Source organism: Psittacula echo (genome assembly GCF_963264785.1).
Source record: "Psittacula echo genome assembly, chromosome: Z".
Taxonomy (NCBI): domain Eukaryota; kingdom Metazoa; phylum Chordata; class Aves; order Psittaciformes; family Psittacidae; genus Psittacula; species Psittacula echo.
In genome coordinates, this window is record NC_137742.1 from 75,328,269 (window position 1) to 75,346,539 (window position 18,271).

General features: G+C 39.6%; 1 protein-coding gene across 4 annotated transcripts in view; it reads right to left on the reverse strand.

The window, feature by feature from the left end:
• Positions 1–18,271, reverse strand: part of SSBP2 (single stranded DNA binding protein 2) — a 186,301-nt gene that overhangs the window by 54,319 nt on the left and 113,711 nt on the right. For 3 of the 4 annotated variants that reach the window (XM_080638070.1, XM_080638069.1, XM_080638071.1), the window contains one exon: positions 8,005–8,094. The exons of the other annotated variant lie outside the window; for it this stretch is intronic. In XM_080638070.1, coding sequence (XP_080494196.1) covers positions 8,005–8,094 — 90 coding nt within the window. The remainder of the gene's footprint in view (positions 1–8,004; positions 8,095–18,271) is intronic. 4 annotated transcript variants of the gene reach the window in all.

An 18,271-nucleotide genomic window follows, 5' to 3' on the forward strand; every position in this document is an offset into this window, starting at 1 on the left:
AATTCTTCTTACTAACATTACTTATATAAATGCAGAGTGAAGGGGAAATCCCCTCTAAAATCTATTTTCAAAGCTTTTCAAAGGCCTACAAAAGCTGCTAGCTTAACTCACAATCTGCATTTATTGCTTTGGTGACATTTCATTTGCTCATAGCAATGTTTTAACAATCCATGATGCTTTTCAGACCTCTGGGACTTCAGTGTACCCCTTCTGCTCAGGGCCAATTCTTTTAACTTTTCAGTCCTTCACCTGCAATAATTCATTCTTCTCCGCTGGAATTCAGGATGGCTGTGAACATGTAGCAAATCCGGCTAATTCTTCAGTAATTTCAGTTAATTTTTAGTGACTGTAAATTTCAGTTAAAAAAATAAAGAAAAGGAAAAGAGAAAAAAGTACAGGGAATCCTGCAAAAGTGGGGAAAACATAAGGATCAGCACTGAAAGGTAACTGATGAAGCAAGATTGTTAACCAAGTATGGCTGTTTCAAGATGGGGGATAAAAAATGGTCCTTGAAAAAACAGGAAACTATGTGAAGTACATGGTCATTAAGGTCCCTTTCAACCCAAACTATTCTATGATTCAGAGTATTAAGGGAAGAAATAGTTGAAAGAGTTCAAAGGGGTTTAGAAAGAAACAAAAATGTTTTAAAATAAATACAGATACACATTATGGTCTTACAAAGACCAGTCTGAGAGATGCCTGCATCTTCTAGCTTTAGTAAAGTAATTTAGCAGCTGGAATTAGGAATCTTCATTCCTTGTGCAAACAACGACCCCTTGGTGGACAATTCATAGAATCAACACAGCCATTCCAAAATGGCTTTAAAAGGACACTGGAGGATTTCTCTCTCCTTGAGTTTTTTTACTGCTGGATGCTTGTTCAAATGAGCAATCTTTGAGGATGCTGTGGGAGTGTGAAGCGGCTGAGGCAGAGGATCACATATGCAGCACAATAATTTCCAGGAGACTAATACATGTGAGCTCATTTAAAAGGAGTGTAAGGACTGAGAAAAACCACAAACGGGCTGTTTTAACCCCAGATGTCATAGAATCAGAGCAGATATATAAAGTTACCATCTGTATTTGGGAGACTTTGATCAGTGACTTTTTAAAACAAAGCAGATATTCTATGCTTCCCTTTGCTCAATTATCATTTTCCTTGCTAGTTTTGTTAGGGGTATATAGCAAAATTTAACTGTTTTCCTCAAATACTGCATTTTACAAATCCATAATATAAGTTCTATTTTTAAAATATGTATCATACCATGACTTTACTATACATATTGTAAATATAAGTATAAATTTAAGTAGTACATGATAAAGATTTTTACAAACCCATTTTCTTTTTACATATAAATAGTTCATTATTTCTGTTTTAAAATGCAAGAGGCGAATATTGTCAATGATTTTTAATTCAGTAACTTTGCTTACTTTCAATAGCTAAAAGTTTTTTGTTTTTTTTTTAGCAGGCAAGGAGAGAAATGGAAAAGTTCTTTAATCTCATGTGTCTTACTGTAATGATGCTCTCCTTAAAGCATCAGATCAGATCTACTAAGGCACAACAAGGCTAAAAATAATACCTTAGAATAATATTGACTGAGCTAAAATGAAAATAAGTGCCACTAGATGGCATGACAGCCTTACATTAAGAGGTTGGGTTTGGTCTGGGTTTGTTTTTTTTTTACCCCTTTATGTAAGAGGAATGTGTAACATTTGTGTTTCAAACATGGTGTCGACACATTTTTCCCATGCCATTCCAAGTATATCTCATGATCACAAATCGGTGAATGAAGCAAACTACTTGACAATTCCTTTAGAAATTATATACTCAATGGAAATAAGGTTTAGTGGCAAGCTCAACTAGAAGAAATTTTAACAAATCTGCTGAAAAAGAAGAAAGTATTGCATTTAAAAGAACAAGTGCTTTATTTTGTATATGAAAAGGTATAGTCAGTGGCAGGACTTAACTTTTTTTAAAATTACCATATTAAACAAGTGAACTCTCAATTATCAAACAGCCTGCTTCCTTTACACCTCCATTGGCACTTGATGAGTTAACTCTTCAGCAGTGTCTCTCAGGTGAGTTAAGTACAAGCCCAATGTTACCTGCCCAAGTGCCTTTAAAAAACAAACAGGTTCCTTAGGCAGATACAGACATAGCAGACTTTTGGTCAACTGTGTAATAAAAGATGTGAAGACAACTGGGGTTAAATTAAATATGCATTTAAATGTTTCTCACAATTGCAGTGCAGAACCGGAGTCAGATATTCAGCTGTCCTAGTTGTCACTAACATGGAGAAACATGATGAAAGCCACTCAATTAGAACCTAGAACTTCGGAGCAATCCGGTGTAGTGGAAAGTGTCCCTGCCCTTGAGGGAGGATTGGAACTGTATGAGTTTTAAGGTCCCTTCCAACCCAAACCCTTCCATGATTGATTCTAATTCTGCATATAGGTGCATTAAAAACAAAAAAAGTAACTAAAAGGCAAATAACATTCTGCAAAATCAACAATATTCATTCTGCCTAAAAATACAAAATTCTTCAATGAACAAAAGCTGCAGAACTTCCCTCTGGCCTCTATTTAATTACTAATGCTGACATGATCCATGAGGATGAAATAAATAGTCTGCAAAAATAAAAATGTAATGTATCTCAAATTTTTCAGTTGATTTAGTTGATTCAGTGAAGAGATGGATGGAAATGGGCAACTCATTGCCTGAAGAGCAGAGCTTTGCACCTGAACATAATCCTCATGCTTCAAATGGACATGTTGATGTGTGCCATGGAACAAAAGTGTACACAAACTTCAAAACTTCATGATGATATTTTCAAATATTTGTGTTATTTTCTAAAAGCACCCTGTACAATGATGTGCCAGTATAAAACTTGGGGTTTTTTCTAATCTCATTGTCCTCAAGAAGAAGGGAGTGCGGCTAGCATGTAAAATTTGGAAGACCTTGCTCTGCCTCTATCTAAGAGGACTTTCACAAGGAACACTTCTGCACTGCAGAGAAACAACCCTGGTGAAAAATGCTGGCTGTCCTCAGGCCAGAAACTAGAAGTAAGATGGCACGTGAAAATATGAGAGTCTGAATTCTATGACCTAATCCTCTTTGATCACAAGTGGATGAATTTAACTCACCTCAAAGAGTTTATTAGAATCATGTGTAAAGCTTTAGCTGCTGACATTATATGCATCCTCTAATTTACCTGAAGGCAAATAATTATTATAATCTTAATCAGTCCCCCAGTTGCTCTACTATTTTGGTATCAGATAGGACCACAAAAAGAGGGCAAAGACAAGGCCATGCCGACCTCTCTGTATGGTCATATGAAGAAACTAACAGCAGGGTAACTCTGATGCTAAAAACTGGCACGGAAAACATGTCCTAAATGACTGTATTTGATTAATATAGTAGCTAAGTGCCTTCCTTACACCTGAGCTCCATGTACAGGATGTGGTCCTGGCAAACTGATGATGTATTTCAAGACTCAGATTGGAGTTAGAAGATCAATTCAGAAATGTATACAGCCATTTTGCCCTTATGAAGTCTAACACATTTTTATGATTGCTGTTACCCAAGTAATTCATAATCTTTTAAAAGTATCATCACTGATGACACTCCATTTTAATAGGCAGAGAAACATGAAGAAAGAGAATTGAAACAACTTATCTTGGGTTACCAAGGAAAAATTTGGGTACCTTAGTGATGAACTGCACATCGTTTTTAGCATCCAGGCTCACATTGATTTTCAACCATTATTTTTCTCTAAGGAGAAAAATTTCTCTATTTAAGGAAGCAACTTACCAGAAGCACTGACCCAACAGACATCACCCTCACTGAACTGCAGTTGACCCATTATATCAGTCTGAGACAAAATCAACTCTAAAACTTGTTTGGATTCTTCTATTTGCAGTTTAAAAGTCTTGCATGACCTATTATCTCCTCCTGTAGTCCCACACATTCAGTTTTGATGCTAATGAGCCAAGAGAAGACTCAGTTACTGTGTAACCCCAATTTATTTCCAGGGTATCACCTATTCTACGTACTGCAAGATGAGGACAAAAATAAAAGTATGTAGCTATGAAATTTGAAGTTACATTAAAATGTAGAGCATTAGATGAAATTCAGACACATCCTAATTCTACATAAACCTGCTTTCTTGACTTTTCAAAGTTTTGTTTTAATTTTTGACACTGTAAACAGTTCTCTAAAAAAAAAAAAAAATTTAGTTAATGACAGTAGTTATGCACAACTCTAGCACCTTCCTTTCACTTATCATTGCAAACGGTTGCATTTTGGACTCTCAGCACTGTAGTGATCATCACCTATCACCTGAATTGAAGTATAAAAATATAATTACAGAGAGATAGAAGATAAATGCAGCTGCTGCCTTCAGAACTCCACATCTGTGGACCAGGCATAAACTGCTACAGACTGCTAATTAACGTCAGTGCTGGTGGTCTCCACATAGGTGAAAACCTCATTCAACAAACAGCAGAGCTTTACTGTCTGAGAAACCATGCCTCTCCCATATTTATCTACCTCCATGTGCTATACTAGTGTATATCATTTTATTCAATAAATTTATTTTCTGTTATAAAAAAAAAAATGTCACAGAAATAATGCTGGTGGTCACCAGTGTCAATAAAGCTGGAACCCAGGCAGCGTTTCCTGGTTCCCAGCACAGTCCGCATGTAGGCTGCCATCCTTCCCTGACCAGTCTGATATGAAGGAATTGCAGCAGCAAAGCACCAATTTCGCTCATGTCCGCGTTAGTGGTTAGTGCTGCACGCTAAAATTGAGCTGCAGTGTAAAACCAAGAGTTAGTACTCATGAGAAATGAAATGACTTTAAATTGTCTAGCAATTCTGAGTTAGCCAAGCAGAGCTGGACGGTACAGAGCTGTCAACAGGTTCAGCTTAGGCAAATCCAAACATTTCTTGAAAGCAGCAAAAGGCAACCTTATCATTCCGGGATGATCTTATAAATGAATTTCAGGTTGTAAAAACTTGAGAAGTTAGTATGTGTTTGTAGTGCAAAGTCCTAGTGACCTAAATGTAGATATAAGAACAGTTCTCCCACTGTTTATAATCTTCTCTTAAAAACCAAAATCGTTCACTTTTGTGATTTAGGAGTGATTTGCAGGTCTGAATCCCCAACTTTCAGTGAAAGAAGACCAGTAGTTCATGGAAAAGCTAAAATCTCTCAGTATTCATATGAAGACAGATGAACAGGTTGCCCAGAGAAGCTGTGGCTGCCCCATTCCTGGAAATATTCAAGGCCAGGTTGAATGCGTGGAGAAACCTGGTCTAGTGGAAGGTACTCCTGCCCATGGCAGAGTGTTGGAACTGAATGAGTTTTAAGGTCCTTTCCAACACAAACCATCCTGTGATTCACTCTATGAATGTGTTTTCTGTGATTTGGTTTATTCTTGTGATCAGTTGGGATCAGAGGAATTGCAGAAGTGCATACAGAACAGATTGTCTAGTTAAAGAAAGCAGCTTACTCGAAAGAAAGCAGCTATGAAGGAAGCAGGCATGAGTTTCTCTTTCTTCCTTGTTGTTTCACCTGCTTTTTATGGCAGCAGATGAAGCTCCTCAACTTTCAAAGTTTACACACACGGCTATGTCTGCCAGTGTATTTTCTTCTTGTCCTCTGATAAATTGACATTGATAAGACTTAGCTCCATCTGAAGGTATTCAACCAGATATATTAACTGCTTCTTCACAACACTCACTCCAACACCACAACACATTGTCATGGACTGTCTGTACGTGTTTGCTCTATACACACCTTACAGTTTCAGTACGCTGTTAGGTAACTGACTGGATTTTGGCTTAGCTCCCCTTGTTGTTAGCTCCCAGCTGACAGCTGGGTTTGCTCCCAACCATATCAATGGATCTGCTATCAAACTTGGATTTGCTAACAAGCATTCTATTTCTTTACGTATATTTTAAGCAGATGACTACAGCAAAACCTTAATAACCTCTTGAAAAATATGTCCTGTTCAGAATCCTATTCAGCTGAGGAAAGTAGATCTCTATCAGATAAACTGTAAGAACTCATCTTGAGCACTGCATGATACAGAGAGACAAGGTGGCAGTTTCAAGGAGAGGTGAAGGGTGACCGCTGGAGCAGTCCAGACTAGACTGTGCAGACCAGATCCTGGAACCTGTCTTGCAGAAGACTCATTAGCCATGCTGTTCAGCTGATGATAGCTCTGATTAATGTCACAAACTGCATTACCCTGAAAATGGATTTTCCTCTGTTTATTTTCAATACCAGGCCTTGCAAATAGAGCAGGCTGTTGGTGGGACTTCAAGTAAGACTGAAGTCAGATACTGACAGACAAGGAACATTTACCCATACTTAACTTCCTATCATCTTTAAAGATCTAGAGTGGCTAGAAGTCTTTTTACACTTCTAAAAACAAAACTCCCACACCCTCCTTCTGCAAAACCTTTAAAATAGTTCTTCTCTCCTCTGTAATTCTCATACTTGTCCTATCTGTTCCCTTCCCACTCTTAATTGTCCTCAAAGACAATAAAAGGAAAAATTAATTCCTTTGACATTAAAACTGGAGTGGGTGGTTAAAATAAGAAAAAGTGAAATATTTATAAAATAGAAAAATCAAGATAAAATTGTGTGTAAAAAAAAAAATCTACCCAAGCAGCTGTTCAAAACAGTAAAAGCAGAAATAAAGTAATTAATCAGTTCTGCCAGCTCCTGAGGATTTTCTGACTGGCAAAAGTAAGATATTTTCTACTTCACTTGCAAATATCTTTTCATTCATGTATTAAAAATTGTGTCTCAGTTTTTGAGTTGATGAAGGAAACAACATGCTCATGCCAGGTTCAGGGTTTCTTTTTGTTAGTATCATTGCTGCAAGGAGCAGTTTTTCCCTCTATGACTGTGTGAAAAGGAGAACCTACAAAAAATATTGTCACTTACATACAGTGTAAATTAAGGCTGCTGATATACTGCCATTTATATGCAATCACCAGTAAAAAAAGTGGTAAAAGTAGTAAAAAAAAAAAAAGAACAAAAAGTTTCTTTTTGCCCCGATGAAACATGCTTTCTTTATCTATGTATCTCTGTGAAGAAGGAAAAAGATACGCGTCTCTACCTGGACTTCAGCATTTTACTTTTATGGAACATCCTATCGGGATGTTCTCCTCACATCACAATCCTGCAAATCTGGGTTGTTTCTTTCACATCATGAGATCAAGTATGTAAAGTGGAAATCTCTGCTCTTCCTGAAGAGCTGTTTCAGTGCTAGAGATGCTGCTACTTTTTACTCCTGCTGCACAGCCACAATTCGCCAGCATGGAGCAAAGCAACCAAGTTTTGGTAGGAGGAGATGTGAGCACGCTCACAGGATCAGCCTAATCTCTGGATTACAATTGTTAGGCTGGCCTTGCACTAACAGCTGCTATTTTTTCCATTACAGCATTCTGTACTCAATGTCCAAGGTGATAACTGGGTATTTAGTTTAATTTATAACAAAACTTAACAGAAGCAACACAAGGTCTAAATGCTTGGCTTGTTTTTTTTAGGCATTATGGTTGAGATCTTCAATGTGCAAGGAGATGCAATTCTTAATGGCCTACCTCTAATTCTAACATCTTAAAAATCTGGCCTGTGGCTTTACCACAGGGCTAAACATGACCAACAACAATTTTACTTTAAGTTTTCAATGCAATGTACATATCACAAGACATTATTTTAAAATTATATCACAGCATTTTCAGTCTCCACCATTTCTTATCCTTGAAATTTTGAAATAACTTGTGCCGTCCTATTCCACATATTAAATACTTGTCTGTCAGAGACATCCCTTCCTTTCCACCTATTCACTTTTGTTAAAAAAAAGACCTCAGTTATTGCACCATATTAGCAAGACATAGTTTAGAACAGGACCTTTTCTACAGACTTGTAAACAGTATTACGGAGGATTTTCTATCCTGAAATTCCTGTAATCATAATTTTTCTGAATACCTGAAAAAACCCCGGTGGTACAGGACCTACTGGCATGCCATCTCCTGGGGGAATGTTTCCTAGCACTGGACTGGGAGCTGCTGCAGCACTCTGAAAAGAACAAAGGAAGAATAAACCTTTGTCATTGCATGGTAGGCATTAAATCCCTAGAAGAAACCAAACAAAAACCAAACAAAAAACCTTTGTCATTGCATGGTAGGCATTAACCCCCCGAAAGAAACAAAATTAGACAAAAAACCCAAAACCTGACCAAAATGCATAAAGTAATTTTCTGGATATGTCATAATGTCATTGTTTCATTTGAAGGTAAACTGAAATTGTATAGTGCTTAGTCTATACAAGTATAATATTGTCTTAAAATAACTAACGAATGTTGAGGGGAAGGATGCTACAGATTGCACAGATATACAAATATGCATCAAATAAACAGATCTCATCTAGATTTTAAAAAATATTACATCTGAGTATGTCTCTACATATACAAATGTGAATGTAACTTGCACATTTTTACTTATATGTATAAACATCCTCATGCATACACAAGGATATACATAGCAGATAGTAAAGAAAGTAATTTATGCATGTTATCAGCAATTTCAAAGCACTTTAAAGATAATTTCAGCAGATTGTAATATTCTTTCAGAACTACATCAAGCTTCAAAACAGGATTCTGTTACAAACAGTACAAGAAGGAATGTTCTGCTGACAATACTTATGATTTTACCAACCCCAAAAATAACCATCATGACAAATTAGAAGAATTCAGGTTACGATTTTTGGAAGGAAAAAGAAAAAACATATTTCCAAGAAGTGAATCAGAGGATGAAATTAGTTACCTTTACAAATCCTTCAGCTGGAATAAGCAAATAAAGAATATTGCTTCTGGCAATTTACAAGCAGGAGATAGTCACAAAAAGGGAAGCCAAACTGTTAGCATTGTCATGTGCTGGAACTTCAATTACTTTTAATTTCTTGTAGTCTTCCTTCCTGTGATATGTTTCTGTAGGGCATAAGGCTGAATTACCTATAAAGACTCACAGTCTTCTGTGGAAGGACTCACGCACAACAAGATCCATTTGCAGCTTACCTGCCAGTATTTGCCCTACAGAATCTGAATGGCTTATGTTTACTAACTTATCACTGTATTGTACACTTGATCCAGAAGATGCAGATCTGGAAATTTTATTTCCAGGTGTTTGGCACACTATCTAGGAAATCAAAGAATAATGCTGGGAAGAAAATTAGAGACCAGTTGAGCAATCTGGACATCCATAAATCCATGGGTCCAGATGGGATGCACCCACAGGTGCTGAGGGAACTGGCAGAAGTCATTGCTAGACCACTTTCCATCATCTTTACCAAGTCTTGGGAAACGGGAGAGGTGCCTGAGGACTGGAGGAAAGCAAATGTCACTCCAGTCTTCAAAAAGGGCAAGAAGGAGGACCGGGGTAACTATAGACCGGTCAGCCTCACCTCCATCCCTGGGAAAGTGATGGAACACCTTAAGGCATATCAAGGATAAGAGGGTTAAGAGGGGCAGTCAACATGGCTTTACCAAGGGGAAGTCATGCTTGACCAACCTCATAGCCTTTTATGAGGAAATAACACGGTGGATGGATGATGGCAGAGCAGTGGATGTGGTCTACCTTGACTTCAGTAAAGCGTTTGACACAGTCTCCCACAGCATCCTCATAGCTAAACTGAGGAAGTGTGGTCTGGATGATCAGGTAGTGAGGTGGACTGCGAACTGGCTGAAGGACAGAAGCCAGAGAGTTGTAGTCTATGGGGCGGAGTCTAGTTGGAGGCCCGTATCTAGTGGAGTGCCTCAAGGGTCAGTATTGGGACCAGTATTATTTAATATATGCATCAATGATTTAGATGAGGGAATTGAGTGTACTGTCAGCAAGTTTGCTGATGACACTAAGCTGGGAGGAGTGGCTGACACGCCAGAAGGCTGTGCTGCCATCCAGCAAGACCTGGACAGGCTGGAGAGTTGGGCAGGGAATAACTTGATGAAATATAACACGGGGAAGTGTAGAGTGTTACATTTGGGTAGGAACAACCCCAGGTTCCAGTATAGGTTGGGGAACGACCTGATAGAGAGCAGTGTAGGGGAGAGGGACCTGGGGGTCCTGGTGGATGGGAGGATGACCATGAGCCAGCACTGTGCCTTTGTGGCCAGGAAGGCCACTGGCATCCTGGGGTATATTAGAAGGGGGGTGGTCAGTAGGTCAAGAGAGGTCCTCCTTCCCCTCTACTCTGCCCTGCTGAGACCACATCTGGAATATTGTGTCCACTTCTGGGCCCCTCAGTTCAAGAAGGACAGGGACCTGCTGGAGAGAGTCCAGCGCAGGGCAACTAAGATGATTAAGGGAGTGGAACATCTCCCTTATGAGGAAAGGCTGAGGGAGCTGGGTCTCTTTAGTTTGGAGGAGACTGAGGGGTGACTTTATTAGTGTATATAAATATATAAAGGGTGAGTGTCACGAGGATGGAGCCAGGCTCTTCTCAGTGGCAAACAATGATAGGACAAGGGGTAATGGGTACAAACTGGAACACAAGAGGTTCCACTTAAACTTGAGAAGAAACTTCTTCTCATTGAGGGTGACGGAACACTGGAACAGGCTGCCCAGGGGGGTTGTGGAGTCTCCTTCTCTGGAGACATTCAAAACCCACCTGGACACATTCCTGTGTAACCTTATCTAGGTATTCCTGCTCCGGCAGGGGGATTGGACTAGATGATCTTTTGAGGTCCCTTCCAATCTCTAGCATACTGTGATACTGTGAAGAGCTAAAACTGGCAGAAAGAAGGGATGACCTTTTTAAGCCAAGCAGAAACGAAACATTCAGTTAATTGCCACTGAGTTTTCAATGGCTTAAGCTGTGCTTTAGAATCAACTTTCTGAACAACTAGCAGTAGCATATTTAGCATCTAAGCTGTATGCTCTTGTCCTGGGTTCAGCAGTAGCAGTCAGTTTTTCTCCTTCTTAGTAGCTGGTGCAGTGCTGTGGTTTTGACTTTCGGCCTGGGAATAATACTGATAAAGCCGATGTTTTCAGTTGCTGGTCAGAATGTTTACCCTGACCAAGGACTTTGTGAGTCTCATGCTCTGCCAGGGAGGAGGAGAAGCCGGGAGGAAGCAAGGACAGGACACCTCACCCAAACTAGCCAAAGAGGTATTCCATACCACAGCTCGTCATGCCGGGGGATGTAACTGGGAGTTACCCGGAAGGGCACGTCCTCTTTTCTGTCGGGCTCTTTTCCGGCGGGCGGTATCGTATTCTCTTCCCTTGTTATTTCTCTTATCATTATTATTATTGGTGGCAGCAGTAGTGATTTGTGTTATACCTTAGTTACTGGACTGTTCTTATCTCAACCCGTGGGAGTTACATTCTTCCGATTCTCCTCCCCATCCCTCTGGGGGGGTGAGGGGGGAAGTAGACTGCGTGGTTCTAATTTACGGCCTGGGCTTAAACCACGACAGCTCTTTCCAAATAAAAGTCTAAAACGTATCATTAAAATACAAAGACTGCAGAAGGTGCTGGCTTCAGAACTCAGTGTAAGACTGAAAAACTCAGTTTAAGACTCACTAGAAAAACCTGCAACAAAGAGTCTTATTTGTGCATGGATCTGGTCTGCAGGATCAGTATTAAAATACTGGATAACTGCAATTGACAGGAAAAGCTAGTTGGTGAATTGGATGTAGCAAACGCTTGAATCATAATGCCTTCTCATGAGAGGCTACCACAAATCAACCAAGCTAGCTGATAAAACTGTAGTGAATAAAGACCATTCCTCACTTGCCACTGCCATTTTTTGGGCACAGCCTGAAGTTCAATGGAATGGAGTATGATGTGGCTGAAATGCATGCAAAATCATGCGACTCCCTGGAAGTCTGTTGCAGGTCTGTCATAGTATCTTGGCCTCCCAGGCAGAGGGAGAAATAAGCAAGTGGTGTGAATGTACAGAAATCACTCCTGAAGTACAAAGTGATTTTGTTATACTTCTTTGCTTTTGCACGGCCTCTGTGAATGTCCACTAACTGTTTTCAGATTAACTGCATTTCCAAAGGAAAACAGAAGAGAAAGTTTTCACCTTTTTCCTAAGCAAAACCTGACCTGTTTAAGCTGAGCATCAGGTAACAATGCCAAGTAAAACCATGAATAGGTGCAGACACAGTTTGAGTGAAGTATGTTGGATCTTACTTCTGTATGTACACGTTTTCTAGATGAAGAATGACAACAGCAGCATCACTGATGGAGAAAATCAATGACATTAAAAGGCTAAGCATCTTAAAATGTCCAGAACAGCCTGCACTGCAGTCTCTTGACTAAGAAGGAGTAGCCCATTAAAGGAGCACTAATAACAATGAACATTATTACAGTATCAGCCCTCCTTGCATGCTAATTCCTGATCACCCCTATGCTACCTTAGCTGTGTCCATCTTTACCGGCCATGTAATAACACACTGTAGTATGCCCAATGGAGCTGATGCTACAGAATAAAGCATTTAAACAGACTATAATAAATCACTGGGCAAACACAGGATGAAGTCAGATAGGCAAAATAAAATTAAGCTGCCAGATATCAGAAAAATACTAAGCAGCACCTCCTCTGATACACAGTTTTCAAAAGCCCTCCATCCCAGATTCACTCACGCCTGCTCACATTACTAAACTATATCAGGCATTAATGCACATCAGGGTGTCTTCATGCACTCAGTGGATCTCAGATGTCCCCCTCAACTACAGCCTCTGCCAGAGCTGCCGGAATTTTTGAAAGAACGCCTGTGAGAGAAGGAAGGCACAACTTCTCAGGATGCAGTGCTCCTATGCTTGATGAAGTTATGGCCAGCGGGATGAGATTCAACAAGGCTCAGTGCCAGGTCCTGCACTTGGTCCATAACAACCCCATGCAATGCTTCAGGCCTGTATCAGCAGTAGTGTGGCCAGCAGGACCAGGGCAGTGATCATCCCCCTGTACTGGGATATGGTGAGGCCACACCTCAAATCCTGTGGTCAGTTCTGGGTCCCTCACTACAAGAGAGACATTGAGGTGCTGGAGCAGATCCAGAAGGGCAAGGGAGCTGGTGAAGGTCCTGGAGCACAAGTCTGATGGGGAACAGCTGAGGGAACTGGGGGTGTTTAGTCTGGAGAAGAGAAGGCTCAGAGGGGACCTTATCACTCTCTACAACTGCCTGAAAGGAGGATGGAGCCAGAGGTGGCTGGTCTCTTCTCCCAAGGAACAAGTGACAAAACAAGAGGAAATGGCCTCAAGCTGCACCAGAAGAGGTTTAGACTGGAGATTAGGAACAATTTATTCCCCAGAAGGGTGGTCAGGCATTGGAACAGGCTGCCCAGGGCAGTGGTGGAAACACCATCCCTGGAAGTGTTCACAAACCATGTAGATGAGGCGCTTTATGACAGAGTTCAGTGGTGGACTTGGCAGTGCTGGGGAACAGCTGGACTTGATGATCTTAAAGGTCTTTTCCAACCCAGTTGATTCTGTGATTCTATGGGGATATTGGGTTCTGTTCCCAGGGACTTCATGCTGTTTCCCACACTTTGAAAATCACATTCAAAAGGAAAAATGGTAAAATATACTCTAGAGTTAATTTTTTTTTAAAAAAGGGAAATAATTATTATTCCAAAACAGGGAGAAAAATACTGAAATTATACTTAACATCTGTTAAGATGTTAGCCATTAAACACCCGAACAAGGCTTTGTAAGAAATATACACTTTCATAATTGACTCAATAGTAGGTTGTGCGGGGTTTTTTTCCTGTTTTTGAATCTAACTTAGCACTAATACCAGAGGAACCCAGCTTTGTTCCTTGGTGAACCTCAGACATGAGCATGTAACTCTCCAGGACGGGTGAAATGGGCAATTCTTTGAGTTACAGACATGGCAATGAATGACCGTAAGTCTACCTCACACATGTACCAAGACATATTGTTGCCAATTCCTGTGAAGGGGATATGTCCTTTTTGGAGGAGCGGGTTTTGTACCACTTTATTGATGAAAAAGATACGGAGAAAGGAGATGGAATTAAGCCAACACATGGGACTGTTGACTGAGAGCTTCCACAGACTCCTCAGAAAGCCTGCTGCTTAAGGTCCTGCTGGAGAGGTGCCCTGAGTGAGGGTAGCCAAGAGATCAGAGCAGTGCTATCAGATGGGTATCGGAGGAACCACTTGTGATAATGAAGGGGGAAGAAAAGCATGGTCTTGTGGAAGACCATGCAGGTGATCCAGACTTGGTTCTTGTGCTTTCCAGAGAAAAAGGTCTCAACTAGAGAGGAATTAACTCTTTTCTTCAGGCTAGTTACTCAAAATTAAATTAATTTACTAATGTTGGCTGGTTTTTGCGTGTGGACTACGATGTTTCAGGGAGGTATTCAATAAATTGATTTTAATTGGATTAATTATTTGAGACTTGATTACACTGTGCAGTTTATATACACCATCTCTCCTCTGTATCCCTGAGTGGGAAGGAGGACAGAGCAATGTGAAGTTTCAGTGGCCATGACAGTAGGTCACTTTTACTGCTTAATAATTGTGAGAATATTGTAGCTATAGGCATTCTGCAGTAGTCCACTCTTAGATGTTACAGCAACTTCAGTTTCTATCTTTCATCATCTAATGTACTGAAGTTTTTTTCCTGTTTTCATATTTATTTGTTTGTATTTTCTTCCCTGATAGGCAATGAAGTCCCAAACCCAGAAATAAAGCATTTTCAGTATTATGGGTATATTACATTTTCTAGCTTGTGCTATCCAATGAATGTTTTAAGAACTTGTACCAGGTAGGTCAATAAACCAACCTGCAACTCCCGCACTGAAATACTCTTATTTATTCTATACTGATGTTCTTTTCTCATAGTCCCACAGCAAACCATGGCTTCTTTTTGCTTGCATTACAGTTGTTCATTAGTTTGACATTTTAAATATTTGCAATTTGCTTTCCCTGCTTTTCATAAAAGGATGAAATAGGAAAATTTGAATGGTTTTAACTTTTCGTACATGTCCTGGGTTCAGCAGTAGCAGTCATTTTTCTCCTTCTTAGTAGCTGGTGCAGTGCTGTGGTTTTGACTTTTGGCCTGGGAACAGCGCTGATAAAACTGATGTTTTTAGTTGCTGGTCAGAATGTTTAGTCTGACCAAGGACTTTGTGAGTCTCACGCTCTGGCAGGGAGGAGGGGAAGCCAGGAGGAAGCAGAGACAGGACATCTGACCCAAACTAGCCAAAGAGGTATTCCATACCACAGCACGTCATGCCCAGGATGTAACTGAGAGTTACCCGGAAGGGCTAGATCACTGCTGGGTGGGGGCGAGGTATCGGTCAACAGGCCGTGAGGTGTTGCATTCTCTTCCCTTGTTATCTCCTTTATCATTATTATTACTGTTGGCAGCAGTAGTGATTTGTGTTATACTTTACTAAACGGTTTTTATCTCAACCTGTTGGAGTTACATTCTTTTGATTCTCCTCCTCCTCCCTCCGGGAGTGGGGGAAAGAAAAGGGGGAGTGAGAGAGAGACTATGTGGCTGATTTATGGCCAACTGGGTTTAAACCATGACAGTACAGTATTTTACCTCCTTAAATTAGAAAACTATTTTCTTTTACAGCTAAAATACTTAATTTATGATATCTCCTTACAATTATTAATTAAAATGGCATACTTGAATGAAACTTACTGTGGTGATTCTTTGATCTACCTAAGCTAGTCTTAACATTGCAAAATAGATGGTTGTGTTAAAGATATTAAAACTAGTCACAGTTTAAGCTGATTTTTGCAGTAAAGAAATCACAAAGTAAATAAAAAATAAAAATAAAATGGATTAGCTTTTCCATTTGTACAGTATCTGAAAAATAAAAATCCACAGAGAAGTCTGCAACATATGGGTCATTTTTTGAGGCTATCACAAGAGGTTTGTGACAGAAGCTCACAGAAGAATTCCAGTTGCAATCAAAGAATTTTACAAAGAAAGGACTTGACTTTATGTATAAAAATCCTCATTGGGCTCATTCATTGATCTGGGCATTTAATTTCAGGTATTTTGCTTAGAGTAAGACACCCTTATTTTTACACAAATGAAGAAGTTTGTCACATGTTTCTAAATTTTTCCACAATAAGGAAAATCTGTTTAATGACGAATGATGAAATCTGCTTGACGACTGATGTGAGAAGCTGAACCTCACATATAAGACAGATCTACAGCCACTCAATTCCCTCATCGTTCAAACCTCCTCCAAAAACCTCTGCTACAGCAGCCTTAAATCTGCTGATTTAACTGGACAACCCTAGTTCTTGCTGAATTAGTAGAGACTGTGGGTACCCACTTCTTCAGCTTCATCAAGCATCAAGCCAGCCCCTTCTGCTGCTAGCTCATTCAGAGGCAGTGTCCTTGTGTTCTTTCTTCTGTGGCAAAGTATTAAAATGTTACTAGTATATTGTGCTGTGAAGACCATGCAAGTAAGCATCCCTGCTGGAACCCAGGCACAGACAAGGCAGTGCCTCTATATGACACTGAAACCACTGGCACCAGTGTCCATGATGCATGCAAGTTAAAAACCCCATTCTTAGGATTTAATGATACTAAAACTGGCATCAAAGAGGAACAGTAGCATCAGGTTTTTGAGAGCACAGCAGCAGCTGTGAACCTGTGAAGAAGGAGCTTCATTAATAACTCTGGTTTGGAAGAAGTGGAGCTAGACTTTGTAAGGCACAGATGCTTGTCAGTGCTGTCAAGAGTGCTAGGCTGAGTCTCTTCCTTGAAATTTTTTCTACAGGTAAAGTCTGAAACAGTTTTCCCTTTTAACGAGCATTCCTCTCACTATTTGCACAGTAGATGCAACTGTGTTTTCCCATCCTTCATCCCACTTCCCATCACACTGCATATGTCAGGAAGGGAGACCTGAGAACACGTCTCCATCATCCCAAGTTGTGGCCCCTTCCATATACTGCTAGAAGCAACAGCCTGTTGATGCTTTCACCGGTGATCTCCAGGCTGACAGTGCCTCTGAAAGATGGCCCTTAGGCCCTCACAATCTTACAAGTCTAAGCAGAAACATCCTATTGCAGAACTGGCTGCATATTACTGCAACCTCATGTTGCATGCACTCTTTTTCTGCATTCAGTCAAGAAAAAACCAAACCCAACCAAAAATAACCAAGAAACTTGGCATTTACAACAGATCTCAAAGTCCAAAGGCTAAGCAGCACTTGTGTAGGAACTCCTTCTTATACTCCTTCTGATGAGACTCTAATTACTTTAATGGTGCAACTGAAAGCCTTGCTTTTGATTATTCCTAAATTTCATGTCTGATTTTGAGTGATAATCAGAAAAAAACTACTAACTATTGTAAGCACTGATAGACATACTTCAGCTTTCTTTTCTCCTTCTGAATCCTGCTTCAGAGAGAAGATAGGTCACAAAAATTTTGGCAAGATCTTCAGAAATAATAACACTTTTATCAGTTTTTCTGAAATACAAGGGTTTCATCAAGAGAGGTCTTTTCATAAGAAATCTGCTACAGAGCAATTCCAAGAACTAGCTGTTTTATATACGCAGCATCATTTTTCATTTCATCTAAATCTTAACATGACTAAGATGTATTCACTCCTCAGTTCAAATACTGAAATATATATATACAACCAGAACTTAACATAGTGTTAAGGATAATTTTTGTTCCTGTAATAAATAAACCATTATTATTTTATTTTAAAATCACTGAGCTTTATAACCTACATGAATTTAGATGGTTTTTTTAGATTATGGTATGAGTATTGATCATTATATTTTCATATATGCAACCAAAAGATGCAGTAACCAGACAAAAATATTCTGTCTTGGAGAATATTAATACAGTCAGCTGAATCAAAAGAAGAGCAGAAATGGTCAGCATCTCAGGTTAGTTTTGTGTATGTTGATATGACATTAATGTACAGGTAATTTTAACTGAACAGCAAATATGTAAGGATGAATGCAAAGGACAATCCAGGGATGCAACAACCATTTTTGGTATCAAGTTTGAAACACTGATGACAGCAGCATAGTGTTGGCAGAAAAAGTTTAACTTTTGGTAGCTATTTCCTTAAAAGCCATACTGAAAACTTGCACTGACATTAAGCATAAATAAGACTCTGCTAGTCAGTTGACAGCTCTGAGATGAATGTACAAAGAAGTTCGTATGAAAGTAAAATGTCTTTCCAAGTCAGTATTGCTTCATTCATCACATCCAGCAATGCCAATTAAGATAACTCAGGTA